The 15,954-nt window shown below is 39.1% G+C and overlaps 1 protein-coding gene across 1 annotated transcript in view; it reads right to left on the bottom strand.

Annotated features, from left to right (window-relative positions):
* The window catches only part of nomo (nodal modulator), a 30,189-nt gene that overhangs the window by 4,439 nt on the left and 9,796 nt on the right, over window positions 1-15,954 (bottom strand). Inside the window, exons 11-26 of the mRNA XM_039655731.2 lie at window positions 15,712-15,862; window positions 14,570-14,741; window positions 14,337-14,478; window positions 14,116-14,247; window positions 10,292-10,428; window positions 10,086-10,173; window positions 9,944-10,007; window positions 9,689-9,784; window positions 9,365-9,565; window positions 6,974-7,056; window positions 5,965-6,124; window positions 5,621-5,747; window positions 5,390-5,503; window positions 1,163-1,290; window positions 322-463; window positions 142-225 (exon numbers count right to left, since the gene is read on the bottom strand). Of these exons, the coding sequence (XP_039511665.2) occupies window positions 142-225; window positions 322-463; window positions 1,163-1,290; window positions 5,390-5,503; window positions 5,621-5,747; window positions 5,965-6,124; window positions 6,974-7,056; window positions 9,365-9,565; window positions 9,689-9,784; window positions 9,944-10,007; window positions 10,086-10,173; window positions 10,292-10,428; window positions 14,116-14,247; window positions 14,337-14,478; window positions 14,570-14,741; window positions 15,712-15,862 (2,021 nt within the window). The remainder of the gene's footprint in view (window positions 1-141; window positions 226-321; window positions 464-1,162; window positions 1,291-5,389; window positions 5,504-5,620; window positions 5,748-5,964; window positions 6,125-6,973; window positions 7,057-9,364; window positions 9,566-9,688; window positions 9,785-9,943; window positions 10,008-10,085; window positions 10,174-10,291; window positions 10,429-14,115; window positions 14,248-14,336; window positions 14,479-14,569; window positions 14,742-15,711; window positions 15,863-15,954) is intronic.

Consider the following 15,954-nt stretch of genomic DNA (forward strand, 5'->3'; position numbering starts at 1 on the left):
TATGAAAATGCATATTTTGGCATTCAATGAGCAATATATGCAATAATTTCCACAAAGCGTCATGTGGCGTAGGAAAAAATATGGATAAAATGTGTAAAAAATAAAATAAAACCCATAACGTCAATAAATTCCAATGCTCACCTCAATGGTTTTGTGTGGTGGCAATGCTCTCTCTATGTGATCATTTCCTTCTTCTCTCAGCTGAATATTGTAGTTACACCCAGGCTGACAATGAACCAAGAAAGGCAGTCTTAAAACATAGTTTTAGTGAACATTTTAAGTCGTATTGTTTATCTGAAGAAAAATCAAGTAAAGTCTCACCCGCAAACCTCTGAGTCTAAAGCGTCCCTCTTCATCAGTAACCGTGTCCTCGCTGTACATGCTGCACTCTCCCTGCCCCACTGCCTCCACGGAAACACCCTGCTCCGCATCGCCACCTATTGACTGCACTGTTCCATAGCAGCTAAGATACATGCCAAAATATACAAGTGGAAAATTTACTTCACAGTGGAATGAGCATGTTTCGAAAATTACATTTAGAAACAAGAAAAAAGACGAGACAGACTGACTTGAAGAAACCTGCCAGCAAAGCTACCTGAAAAACTACGCACAAGTGTAACAAGGACAAAAGCTGTTTTAAAAGCAAAGGGTGGTCACACCAAATATTGATTTGATTTAGTTAACAGAAGTTATTTGATGAATAAAATCTATTTATGAAAGTATTTTTGAAAGCAATCCACACTTCATAGCATTTTTACACAAGTGCCTACAACTTTTCACAGTATTGTAGCTATGCAGGAATGTTTCTTCAAGCGTCTTGGAGAGGTTGCCGAAGATCTTCTCGATTTAGTCTCAGTTTTTTTCATGTAATGACAGACAGACTATAATGGTAAGATCATATTTCTCCGTGTGGAGCATACCGGCTGTTTTCAGACTCCTTGTGCAGACAAATATCTCACTGGATTATTACAAATAATGACAAAAGGAATGTTGTAAACTTATATTTCCCATTGACACACTACAGCAAAAGATATAAATAAATAGCATAAAAGCATTTTTCCCCTAGTAAAAATACTAACGTGCACTTAAACACACAAAATTTGACTTTTACGCAGTACATTTTTACTGCCAGTGCAGACTGTAACACTTGTGAATTGCTGACCTGTAAGCAGTTTTGAAGCCGGTGATAGGAATATGGAGGACTTGTCCTTCCTCTACTGTGATCATTTGTGCCGAGGGCTCAAAGCGGAACTCCTTCATCATGGGCTTGAAATAGTACTGGCCAGGACTCTGAGATGGAGGGAGGAGATATTAATCATCATAGTATCATTCGTGATGTATCATTCGAAAGCTTACAAACTCAAAATTCATCCTGTGAAAACCGATTTGAAATAGGACGATTCGAGCAAGGTATTTCAAACGAGCAGCTTCAGACTGTTGTTCTCTTGTGCTCCGCATCACATCACACGATAACGCTGGATAAAAACAAATAAATAAAAACTTGCATGTCGTTGTAGTTTACACAGGTCTGGCAGGACTTTTATTCTGTTATGTGGTTTATTTTGATAGGCAAAACGGTCTTTGTGGTGTTAAGAGAAGGAGAACTAATTGGCCTTTTTTTTTCTCCTGTAATGTTTAATCCTTTAACGGTCTTCATAATTGCTATATGTTTTAAAAAGACTGGGCATAGAGGAGCTACAATAATGTAACTGTATGTCAAAAAATAGATATTTTTTGAACATTAAAGCATGTTACCATATTCTATAACATCCAATATACAAAATAATAAACTTTGAAAATAGCATCATATGACCCCTTTAATGACAGACTACAGCAGGTATATTAGCAGGCATGTGATTGGCTACGGACAAAAAAGCAGGAAAATATACTGAGCCCTCCTTTTTTTTGTCAAAATTAAAGCCAAATATAGTCTTCTTCACTGTATAAATTATAAATTGATTCTTATTAAAGCTACTATTAAAGTTCTCAGTCAAGAGCAGTGAGTGATTTCCTCTGTGTTTTGTTGTTTTATTAACATTAAATAGATAGTTCTCCCAAAATTTGATATTGTCATCATTTACTCTCTCAAGTTGTTTTAAACCTGAATAAGTTTCTTTCTTCTGTTGAAATTATTTGGAAGAATGTGGGTAACCAAACAGTTGATGTACCCCAGTGATTTCCATAGTACATTTTTCCCTATGGAAGTCAATGGGGACCAGCAACTGTCTGGTTAAAGCCACAATATGTATTTTTTCTGCATTAAAAATAGCAAAAATAACTGTATCTATGTTATATATTTCTGTTAGATATGTACTTACATTATCCCGACAGTTTCCACCAAATTTCAAATACGGAGAAATTTATAGTTTAATTCGAAGACACGGGACGTTTCTTTATTTCCGTTTCGTCGCCCGTCTATGGCGTCATATAACCTTTGACTCCTCTATTTTCTCTAACTTCCTTGCGGAACCCGGCGAAACCGCCAAACACAAAGGGGAACACTGGACTACCTCCAATAAAGCAAAGAAAATGACGAAAAAAAAAAAGTAGTATGTATTTTTATGTGTGTAAATCACGTGCCCACTCACTCTTAACAGACACACTGTCCACAGTGCTGCTCGCGCATAAAGCGCTCCCCGTTCACAGTGTCGTCTCATTCAAATCAGCCAACTGTTGCTGTTAGCGAGCCGCGCACATTGAATACTCATATGAGTCAGGCTGCGAATGTACGTGCCCGCTTCAGCTCTCTCATGCTTACTAAATAAACGCCTCACCTCCGGCGCCGCGCACTCACTACATTCCCTTTAGCCTTTAGCACATAGTGGATGAATAACGCAAACCCAGTCAAACGTTTGACTGCAGTATCTTATGTGCTTTATAATCCGGTGCGCTCTATATACGAAAAATGTTCTAAAATAGGTCATTCATTGAAGTAGCGTAATATTAATATTTATATTCGTCTGTATTATAGTTATGGACCACGATTACGCATTGCCTGCACGTTCTGCTGCTACAGCCAGCTCATTAGCTAAAGCTCAAACGTACCTGAAAAATATGACCCGAGAAGGGTTTGGGACAGGAGAAGCATGACACAGGTAAACATTGGGGTTGCATTTAAAGCTTCTTGACAAGCTAAATCTACAGAGAGATGCCGTATATCCGTATATTTTGTGAAACGATGATGTCATGTCATGAGCTGAGCTGGTTGTCATTGACAGCGACAACAACTCCCGTGAGCCCACGCTCTTTCCCGACGTCATCAAAGTACGTCTTTTGTTATTATTTTAAACGAGTGACCCCTGGTCGCCAAAAATCGCATACTGTACGTTTAACCACATTCTTCAAAATATATCTTCTTTTGTGTTCACCACAAGAAATAAATTAATACAGGTTTGGAACAACATTACAGTGAATAAATAATGACAGAATTTTCATTTTTGGGTCAACTATCCCTTTAAGGACAAGCGGCTGCATGTTTATTATTGTCACTTTTATCACACTTTTTGTCACACATTATGGGCTACTGTCACTTTAAGACCTGTATGCGACGCATCTAATATACACGCGCATTTGACAAGCAGATTTCTCTCAATTTTCTCGGTTTGCTTTCAGTTTAGACATAACCAAATTTTCTTATGTAAACCGTGTGTGTATTTGAGAGTATTAGCGAAATAAGACTCGAAAGATAACTTAGTCCAGCAACCAGGCGCTGTTAGACAAGCATTTAGTGCATGTGCGCGTCGGGTGTTCGCGCTCAGAACAGCGGATCAGCAGTGAATGACGTTTAACCACCAAGGCTTTAAAGCACATGCAAATAATGAACTTTTGTGAACTCACTGAACTGATGTGGCCGTTCTTCTGCATTAATATTTTATGTGAGTATTTGTCGCGCTGTACACTAATGCTGTTGAGACGGAGGCGTCAGAACTGCAACTGATAGAATGCACGATATACGTACATATATTACTACAAAAGCAGTCAGCAGCTTGCTTGGAGCAAGGATCATAGCGCAAATTTTAACTATATCGATATATCTCCCAGCAGTGTTGTAGTACTCGAGACTCGGACTCGTCTCGGACTCGGTCTCGAGACCATATTTTAATGGTCTTGGTCTTGTCATGGACTCGTGTGCATTTGGATTCGGAATTGACTCGTACTCGAACATTTTTTTTTTTGGACTCTGACTTATTCCCGAGTCCACTCGAGTTCAATTCAAAATATTTTTCATGATTATTAATGTATGTTAATAAAATATTTCTTTAAATTGATTGACATGCCCAGTGATTGGTGATTTTCTAGTGCGCAACTGCGCATGACAAATTGTAATAAATTTACTTTTAACACCACCTACTATGTGGCCTTTTTACCCTAAACTGATCATATTTTTTAAACTCTGGTCTCGGTCTCGACTCGGACTCGACCGTCTCTGGTCTCGGACTCGACTCTCTATAGACTCGGTCTTGACTCGGACTCGACTCTCTCTGGTATCGGTCTCGACTCGGACTCGAGTGAGGTGGTCTCGACTACAACACTGTCTCCCAGCCCTACTGGGGACGGTGATGTTCTTGTCAACTGACAACGATACCACTGTAGCGCGAGAGCGACTGAGGTACGAAATTGAGCATGTGAACAAGCTGAACACAAGTACGTCCTTGTTGATACTTGGAAGGAAGGAATCTGTACGCACGTCAGCCGGTTATGTCCTCATATCCTCTCCTTTTCACTCCGGCAGCCGACACCCGTCCCCCTCCCCTTTTATTTTTATTTTTATTTTTTACAGATCTGCATGATTCACGTAAGTCACATTTTCAGGTTGTAAAATCCAGAATTCCGGATTAAAATCACATCCCTGATTAGGCTTCTGTCACTTTAAGAGCTAATGCACGGATCCAATATACTCCTACACACGTGTTTAGGCGCGTATCCGAAACCCACTTGCTTATCCGCGTTTGGCTCTGTCTCGGAGCACACACACAGAAAGCCGCCTGGGGAACAGTGTCTCTTTTGGAGCTTAATGTGCTTTTAATAACACGGTTTAATATAAAACCCATCCCACAGTTTAGCAACGGTAGACTGCATTTTACAACACTCCCGTATTTGGCTGATTTAGATGATAAGCTTTGGTTTTTAGGGAGGAACGAAAGCATAAGATGCACTGGATGGAATGTGGCACAATCATATTTTTACCTTGATTATCTTGTTTTCATAATTGTTCAAAAGCCAAATTCAAAAATGAATTATGATTAATCACACAGCCCCAGAGAAAAAATGACAGATTTTTTGGTTGAAATAAACGATTCCTATAAAACTGTATATTTTTTCTGTATGAACTTCTACACAAATGTGATTGACACATCAAAAAGATGAACAGTCACTGAAAAGACAGTACCAGGTTGTTGAAGGTGAGGAGGCCAGTGTCCTGAGTGAGTAAGTTTGAACGGAAGCTGGCTCCACTGAGAGACAGCAGAACCCCTGAGAGAGGAACACCATCCTCTGCCTTTATCTGAGGGACAAGAAAAAACAATCTTGAACAAAATTAACCATTTGTTTCCTAGAAATGAAAATACAAGATGAAATGTGATCAAATAAGCTTATGAGAAGACGATAATATGACACTAACCTCAAAAGTGACCCCTGCCAGGGCAAACGCTTTGAAGTCTCCTGTCTTTCCCTCCACTGGAGTCAGGACAAAGCCCTCTTTACTAGCACTGATGTCATACAGAGAGTCACTATGTAGGGGTCCAACACTGGTTTCAAAGGGAAAAAAGCATTTTGCAATTTTTATTGATTTGAACACTAGAGTGCACTTAGATTTTCAGCCACAATGACAGCACTTCATTTTAAAATATGCCAATAGTTATTTACATTCTAAACCATACTTTTACGTTAATATGCATTATTAAATAAATAGATGAGAGCTATTAAATAAATAAATGTGGTATGTTCGTGAATAAGGTGAGATACCTGTAGGATCCGGTTTCATCCGTGAGAACTGTAATGAGAGGGTTAGTAGTTCCACTCTCCTTAATGGAGATTTCCACACCCTCCAGTGTAGGTGACACCTGCCCCGTGAGGAACAGCCCTGCCCTGCCAGCAATCTCCACCATTTGGCCTGGACAGTTCTCTGTCAAAACAAAGGATTGTATTACAGGTTTAGAAAAACTGGGGTAAAACTGTAACCTGGTTTTCTGAGGTACATTAGTGAGGCATTTCACTATGGGATGCACATATCATATGGAAGAAGTTTCTTACAGTACATTCTATGATAGACCCATGGGTTGAAAGTTTGAAAATACTTTTTTACAAAACCGATTTATCAATTTTTCAGATATACGAGTTGAGCACACCAAGTAATATCCAAATGTCATTTTTCATGTTGAATTTACTAAAACCCCAATTAATAACCATCAACAACAATTCTCATAAGCCCCTATACATTGTCTTGGCCTAGATCAGGTGTGTCCAAACCTGCTTTAGGAGGGCCATTTTCCTACAGAGTTTAATTCGAACTACATCCTGAACCAGCTAATCGAGGTGTTTTTTGAATTTGCGTTGTTTCTCACTCATGACTATTAGTAAAATGCACCCTCAAAGGAACTAAAAAAAACCTCATAATTTACTCATATTTTTCAAAACATCAGAAGGTTCGGAACAACTTGAGACAGAATTAAAAGTTTTGGGTGAACTATCCCTACGAATATGCAATGTTTTGTGGTAAAGTTGTTCCTATACAGGTACTGCCCCAGTGACAAGCCGCTGTTCCCCTAAAGGTACATTTTGCTAATTTCTTATGTATAAGTGTGGATTTGCTTTTGATGTAGCTTGACAAATGTTAATTCAATCCTTGGTGTCAATAGAACCTGTCTCCAGTTTGTTTTGTATTTGTTGTGAAAGTGCTTGGACACAAAATGCATCTATTATCATAATATAAAAAGCTTAAAAAAGGATTCAGAAGTTTGTATTGCACTCTAACCTCCAGTGATTGTAGCCTCTACTTCAGGAGGGTAAAACAGAAATTCTTTGGATGAAGGTGTGACAGTGATCTTCTCCCCAGCCCTGAAATAACCAACACAGTAAATATATAAAATTAATACCAAGAAATACATGAATGGTCTAAAAAGACAAGGTAATTTTTCCAAAAGCACACTTTGGCCGTCCACGTTCCATGTCGGTCTGTGCACTGTCCGTGTGACGTAATTTTAACCATCAGGAGGGTCTGTGGACGTCTGCGCACACTGTCCACATGCAGCCGGAATTTTGTTCAGGGAAGTTTTGTAGAATACCCTCAAGATACTGTGGTACATTATTTTATTATATTAACAACTGTATGTTTTTTTAATTGTCCTTGGTGAAGAATCAGATTTAGTAGGTTTTATTCCTATTGAGAATTTCCATGACCAGCGCTTAAAACAATGTCCACTAGATACCAAATGTGTCTTTCCGTGCTAACGGCCAAATGAGCACACTCGGAACTAGGGGTGTGCCGGTTTCAGAATTGGTGATGACGGTTATGAAGTGAGTCAAATGTGATGGTTCGTAACATACCGGTAACCGTCGTCGGGGGAGGGGCGTTGCAATGTTCGTCTGTTAGAGGACAACTTACTTTGAATAAACGAGCAGACACCGATTAGCTACTTGCTCTACGTTCATTTAAAAATGAACAGCAAGACAACTAGCAGTGAATGTGGTTTCCATTAAATGAATATTAAAGCACCTAAAAGCTGTCACAAAGAACTGTCAAAAGTAATGATTATGAATATGTAAAACATAGCAAGGAGATATTTTAATGTGTTTTCTTTGTCAGTGTCGGCCAAAGATGAAGATGACGATGGTGACTCGCGATCTTCGCAGTAGTGAATACGCCAGAGAAAAAACACATTTCATTCGGATTGCATAAGTAGAGACCAGTCTGTTTTCTTTCGTTTTGAATTGTTCTGTTTAAAAGCACACATGTCTGTGACTGTGAGGCAAGTATACTACCTTATACGCTGAGATTAGGTTCATTTATGAGACGAGCTCCAGTTCACGCGCCGGCGCCTCTGTTTCGTGATTATCTACCGTCTGCTTTATTTACTATTTATTTATTAAAACCAGGCAATTGGTTGATGAATCATTAAATAAAATTAAGATACAATTAATACAAAACGAAATTCACTTTAAAGAAAGGTTTAGTGCTTTCGGTTTGATGTCTGCTTTCAGAGCAGTCATGTTCGTAACGGAGAACTGTCACGTCCGTAACATTGTTTTTTTCCTCATAAATGTGAACACGAAAAAAAAAAAATGAACATTTTATGTTCTGTGTAGACTACAGTTAAGCTAGTCATTGTATTCTGAATACGTAACAACCGGTACATGTATTCCGTTACTCCCAACACTGAAATTAGTAGCATATATAACCTTAAGCCTAGTTCACACTAGGTGATTTTAAGCCCGATTTAAGCCCGATTTGCAAATCGTTGAGTCGCCGACAAGTCAGGGTGTTATCGCGTGCAAATCGCGGGCGATTAGCGGACGATTAACGCTCGCCAATCCGTTAGTGTGAAAGAGCCAACAACGCATCAAAGACAGCTCGCAGACAGGTCACCGAGCTCAGAAAAATATCTAGCATGCTAGATATCTCGAGCAGTCGCGCGACTCAATCTCAGTGATGTCATGAGTACAGCCAATCATAGCAACGCATGGGTTGAGGACACCAGGTAAATCTTACTTTTTCTTTTTTGCATTTTTTTTCTCAGAGCAGATCGTCGAGCAAACAGTGTGCAGCACTAGTTTCTGTCTGACGTCCATATTCGCGTCGCGTCATTTCTGGTTCGTTTTATTGCGTGGTTTTTCGTTACAAAACATGGTTTCTAGACCAGATAGAATCGTGTTGTTGTCAACTCGTTATTTGTTTGATTATTTTCAGGATTTAGACCGTACTATAGTACTGAAACAGCTCTCATTGAGTCACAAATGATATGCTCTTATCATCCGATCGTGGTTGTATCTCTATGCAGTGCGTTGTTAACTCGTGTAGTGAGTTACCTCCTGTTGTGGATCAATCACGTTGTGTTGTGTGGTGTGAACAGCTAAACAACTTGAACACTCATGATTTCACTGAGAGCAAGTCATGTAATGTGAACTGCACAGTTCAGCCCAACATTTTAAAATCATGTAGTGTGAACTAGGCTTTATCTGGAAGATATTTTAATAACACGGTTTTGGCAGAACAGAGTTCTAATGATAGTGTTCAACTATAACCGTCAGTCTCACGGTTATATAATAACCGTCACACCCTAGGAACATGGAAAATTAAACATACCTTGGCTTTAAACTGGTAGACAGAAGTGAAAAATTATAGTAAACATTCCTCAAAAGACCTTACTTTGCCCAATAGGAGAATTCATAGTGGAATGGCTCATGGAGTTCATCTGGTTTCTCCTCCACAGGAAGGCTATTCTCCTCTGCTCTTTCTTCGCTCTCCTTCCTGCGGGCAGCTATTTCCAGAAGCTGCTGCTCTCTTCGCTCTTCCTCGTTTGAGCGTAGGGGCCCCAGAACTAAAGCAGGCTCACTCTCAATGGAAGATCTGCCAAAATAAAAAAATAAAAAACAAAGAATACAGGGATTTTACCTTTAACCTGTTAGAAAGCAATAGACAGACTTGCTTTATACTTTTAGAAATGCAATAACAATGTTCCGCCGCACTCACTTGATGGTGACCGTGACATCCAGCATCTTATCAGTGGTGATTAGTCCTGTCATGTGGTGTCTGACAGCAGTCAGGGTTAAGATGCTTGGAGCAGACCTAAGGAACATGATGAATAAAAACCCCTGTGGATTAGACGTCCTTCAAAATATTGTCACACAACAAGCAAATACTTCAAAAGAACCGGATCAAAGGATTTAAAAAGCAGTGGGAACTACTTTGATTTTAATAAAAAGCTTGGCACCGTCAGTCACATACGTGTTGTAGGTGTAGTAATCCTGTTCAAACTGGTGACAGGAACGTGGAGTCACTTTATAAACACCTTAGATTGAAAAGAAATGTTAAGTACTTTAGCCTCTCTAAACTTCACCAACAAAACTGAAGGATAGGCTGAGCTCACCTGGTTTGGACAGACAGAAGCGATTGACTCCTTTGGACAGATTGTAAATGCCAACATTCTCTGGTGAACTGCCATCTTGGAAAAATTCCTAAAATTATAGACAAATAAGGCATCATAATCATCATTACCATTTTAGACTAGTAACAGCGTATTCTGGCAACTATGTGTTCAGTCATCATTAATTATTGATTTTTTTCAGGCCTCACCAGAGTAATGGCATGGGACAGTGAGCAGCGCAGCAAGTATCCAGTTTGTCTGAACTCCACTCCTTCTACATATGAGTCAAGTACATCGATCTCCAGTGACTTTTGCTTCCAGCACCACTCTTCTTGGGTGATAGACACTGTGATAACCAGAGGTTGTTAATCTTTTTCTTAAACTAAATCTGTATACTGCTGAAAGGCTGCACGATTTCTAAACATCATAATATGATTAATCTATAATATATTCCAATATAATTAAACGTCAACATAATTATAAACATACAAATATATGCACATCTGGAAAATGCAAAAGCTGTACAAATGTATTTTGTGTTAGATGTGTTTTGTACATGGATTCCGCAAACAATTTTTTTATCAATGGCTTTTAAAAAGTGGTGGGGACAAAGCTGCAATTTGGCAAAAAACTGATGGGAACACGCAAATGACATTCTCTACTTAAGAGCATTTAACATTTAGTATTATTGTTTTCATTAAAACATATTTAGAGAAATTTTGTAATGAAAAAATACTTTTGTAAATCAACTACAAAGGGAATTTAAAAAGGGCTTTTCATATAGTTTGGACAAACTTCTGGTTTGAGGCCAAACCACATCTGATTTTATCCGAATACAGATTAATAATTTTGCCATTGCAACAGATACAGATATCGGCTTCTCTGCACACCGCTATTATTATTTTTAGAATTAGCATATATTTTGTAAATAAATGTTATAAAAGTACTATAACTAGACCAGATATTACTGTAAAACGTAATAATCCTATTCATTTTACGCTCTCTCAGCTGCTACCTGTCAGGAGTCGCTGCGGCAAAATGATCAGCACATCTATTTAACAGAGCTTTTACCCCGAATACCCTTTTTGACTTGTGCAACCCCAGTGCACACATGCACACACACAAACACACAAATTGGGGGACTTCGAGCTGTGGCAACAGTGCTACAGACTGAGCCATACTATTTTTTTTTTTTACATTTCACTACACAAAAATAATATTACAATAGTAATTCTGTTTACATTTCTTTAGTTTCTTACAATTTTTTATTAATTGTGTAGTAATTTATACATTGCCAAAAGACAGCAGTAGGTGAAATCTGCAGGTTGACAAGGTCTAGCTGTTTAGAACCTTCAACGTACTCAAGGTTAAAACCCGTAAGACCTTCGATCATCTTTGGAAGATATTTTTGATGAAATCTGAGAGCTTTCTGTCCCTCCATTGACAGTGATGTCATTGCAACTTTCAAGACCCAGAAAGGTGGTAAAAAAATCGTTAAAATAGTCCATGTGGCTAAAGTGTTTCAACCTTAAGAAGGGGGTTGATTGCAATTTCACTTTTTTCATTTTAAATAGTGTGTAATGTTGCTGCTGGTGCATGAACAGTATCTGCAAAGTTGCAGCACTGAAAGTTCAATGTAAGCAGAGATATCGTCTTTTAAAAATCAGGAAGTATATTACCTACAAAAACGACTCGATTGGGACTACAGCTGGGTTTGAGACGTCACTAACCCATACATTTACATCAACCCTCCCTCCAATATGCAAAAAAGCCATATTTCTGCGGCTCGTCGAGTGTGTTATGTTCACCCAGCTGTCAGGTCTTCTGTGCTTGGGCTTCCCACGGACGCAGTACTTCGTCAACAATGGATACAATTTATGTTTGATTATGTTCCTGAAAATGACGATCGTAATCTAGCTCTCTGTGCTGCACATTTTACGGAAGACAGCTTCCAGAATCTCCACGAATTCAATGCCGGATTTAACAAGAAGCTGTTACTAAAACATGAAGCAGTTCCAACTTTAAAACCAGAGGCAGCAGTTGTTGGGCCACAACCTGTAAGTAGGCTAAGACTTAATAATTTTAAATGTATTTTCATGTATAATTCCAGACGTAGCCTTGTGTTTTATTTTTTATCAAATGCCAGCGCTGGCTTTATAGCCACTAGGCTGCTAGTTCTGCTATTTTGTGTCTACGACAAATGCGTAAAAACAATATGGACCTGAATTTTGTATAAGTACTAATGTTGTAAATGTATTTTCATTTTTATATACTTTTATGATGTTATTTTCGATTTGATCAAGAACGTAAACCAATGCCATGCTGGTTGTGTATATATTAGCCAGTCAGTTCAATGCTATTGTGTAAAACAAACATGTATAAAGTTTAAAAAATATAGGCAAATTACCAATCAGAAACGTTTTGTAAAACCGTGTGTGGTGAGGTTCTGCTTGACTCTCTTCATCGCCGCTTTCTGGGTCTGACTGATTTTGGCTCATTCTGATACTGCAGTTCGACACCATTATTTACATTGGAGAACCGGAGAACATGCACGTTTCGCCCGTAAAGGTAATGGGCGTTAACCTTCCGGACAACGTGAGCTACAGTTTAGCCAATCACAACACACCGGCCCAAACTAACCATTCTGAGCCCACTGCCTGTTTCTGAGGGAGTGGTTTCATAGACTCAGGAAGTCAACCAGTCGTGGAGGCTGACAATAAAAGTATAATTTATGAAAAATAAGACTTTTTAAAAAAGAAAAACCACGAATACATGTTATATTGCACCCCATAAACACAATCATGCAAAGAAAAAAAGCAATAAACCCCCCTTTAATATTATGAAGCGACGAGAATACTTTTTGTGCACAAATAAACCCCAAAATAACGATTTTATTCAACAATCACTCCTACTCTGTCTACGTAGTGTAAACAGTGCAGTGCTTCTGGGTTCTACGTCAGAACGTTGCGTCGGCCGACTATTGGCCAGCATCGCACACGACCAGCGTCGGCCAAAAGGGTTGGGCCAATGGACGATGTCATCGATTGACACGATGTTTAGACGGCCTGACCATTGTGTATTTTACAAACTTTAAATGTATTGCTTTGCTATAAATTATATTAATTTAAATGTCTGAAACCTAAAATAAACATTATGTGGTTAAAAATACTGAACAGTTGTGATATAGCCTATGACGAGAGCTGAGCGCGTCCGTCTTTGGCCCCAGCGCCAGCCATAGAGCAAAAGCAAGCAGTTTGAATCTGGCAGTTATGTCACATCACTGTACATTCACTCTTAGTGCTCAGCTGCTGAAGAGAGTGCCAAAATCTAAATTGCTAATATGATATAGAGGAAAATATCTAGTGGAAAATGAGAAAATTACGAAAATACCCCCCCTCTCCTCCCGATGATCAATCATCCATCTCAATGTTTCACTGTAGACATCTCTGATGCCAAATTGGTAGAAATCGGCAAACCCTATCGGCCAACAGTGAGCCTACGTTCTGACGTAGAATCCAGAAGTGCTGCACTGTATCAACAGCGCATGAGAATGACACGGAAGTCAAATCAAATCTTTATTTTAGGGTTTATTTGCGCACAAAAAGTATTCTTATCGCTTCATAACATTAAGTTTGAAACCCTGTAGCCACATGGACTATTTTAACAATGTTTTTACCACCTTTCTGGGCCTTGAAAGTTGCAATGACGTTACTGTCAATGGAGAGACAGAAAGCCCTCAGATTTCATCAAACATATGAATGAAATCTGGTCTTATGGGTTTGGAACGACATGAGGGTGAGTAATTAATGACAGAATTTTCATTTTTGGGTGAACTAACCCTTAAGACCAATTCACACCGCACCAACAGACTTTCGACCAACAGTAAATCACCAGATTGCAGTATGCCGCTTCTCAGACATTACACGGCCCAACAAACTGACTGAACATGTTTACTCGGCTGAAACAATTTGCATAATCATTTTAATAGTCTCTATTGCTCATTAAAATCAAAACAGGGCAAAAAAGCGCTTACCTTTGTACTTGCCGGGCAGCACATTATTAAAAGTAAAGCTGAGTGTTTCACTGCTGCTAGACAACTGGAGGTTCTGCCTCTCTCCCTGTCTGCTCACAGGCTGAAGGGTGACTGTCAGATCTCCACATGCCACTGATGGCACAATTCAATCATTTGAGACAAAAACTGAAAACAAACGCATCTAATCAAATTTGATAGCGGGCATGAAAAAAATATCTCACCAAGACAGGACACAGAGCCAGAGACAGATGCTATGAACTGAGTGAAGAGAAGATCGGTGATAGGATGGTCCACCAGTGAAATATCGAGAGAGTATGGCTGAAGAGCGAGCCCAGCTTTTACGTCACTTTCAGGGAGGGTCACCTGCAGTACAGCACACAACATTTAATTAATGTGCAACTACAATAACTTTAAAAGTCAAGTGGCGTTACAATAGAAATGAAATGATCATTACCTGCAAGCTGTAGTCCCCTGGTTTGACTTGAAAGCAGAATGCTCCATGACTATCACTTTCAACTGTGCGGAAAAAGCCCTGATCCTGTGCCGAGAGAGTAACTTTGTAGTGCCCAAGCTGTTTAACAGTCTCAGGAAGACGGGTGACTAAGATGTGACCACACACACTGAACCTGAAAATGACAAAGTGGGGCAGATTTTTTGATCAATCCAATCAAGCAGAAACCTTAAACTACAGGGCAGAGACCTAAAGTCCTTGTTCTTCCTCTGACCACAGTTTTCTGGCTGGAACTTTAAAGGTGAAGTATGTAAGATATTTAAAGGGCCCCTATTATGGATTTTTGAAAATGACCTTTCATGTAGTGTGTAACATTGCTCGAAGTGAATGAAAACATCCTGCAAAGTTTTAAATCTGAAAGTGCACCGTATAGTAAGTTATTATCTTTCAAAAGTAAGAGTCGACCCTGAGTCAATGAAATGAATCGCTTTTCAAACGAGTCAGAAGTCGTTTCGTTGTGACGTCAAGAATCAAGATGAAACAACATTACCACTGGGTTCACCAATCTCGGTCCTGGAGGGCCACTGTCCCTGCAGAGTTTAGCTCCAACCCTGCTCAAACATACCTGAGCAAGCTAATCAAGGTCTTCAGGATCAGTAGAAACTCACAGGTAGGCGTGTTTGATCAGGGATGGAGCTAAACTCTGCAGGGACAGTGGCCCTCCAGGACCGAGATTGGTGTAATTGGTGTAAACATTTTTTTTTTTTGGTCACGTCTTATAGATATACATCTAAGATATAAAAGGTGTGTGTAGACTGATATTTTTTGAATGTCTGGACTCGTTTATTGAGGGATTATGGATATATAAACAGATGTTTCAATATATTGGTTTTAAATGGATTTTCTTAGAATTTATATTTCAAGTTATGACTGCAATGTCACGTCAATAACGCTAGAATTGCCCCATTTTGATGTGTCAATATATATTTACATAAAGTGACATACAAGATTTAGCAAAATCTCTAATGATAGACATTTTATACAGTGATAACATCATACAACCCCAGCCCTATTTAAAAATGTGCTTTATTTGTCACAGAAATACATACTTCAACTTCAATGACAATTCTTATATGCATACTCACCCTGCAGTGATGATGTCTGGCAGTTGAGGGGTGCTGGGAGCAATCTTCACAGTGACTGGCTCAAAGAACATCAGCTCCTTGTGCGTGTTGATGGTATACGTGCCTGTGGTCATATTCTCCAATCGGAATGAACCATCTTCATTAGTTTCCACTGTGAAAGAGACCAGGGAGGAGGCAAAATATAAATGCAATGTGTTAATTTAGCATACATTTGTTTATTAAGCATGAATTGTTGGGTTCTTA

The sequence above is a fragment of the Pimephales promelas genome, chromosome 8 (assembly GCF_988280905.1).
Source record: "Pimephales promelas chromosome 8, fPimPro1.hap1.1, whole genome shotgun sequence".
In the NCBI taxonomy this organism is placed as follows: Eukaryota; Metazoa; Chordata; class Actinopteri; order Cypriniformes; family Leuciscidae; genus Pimephales; species Pimephales promelas.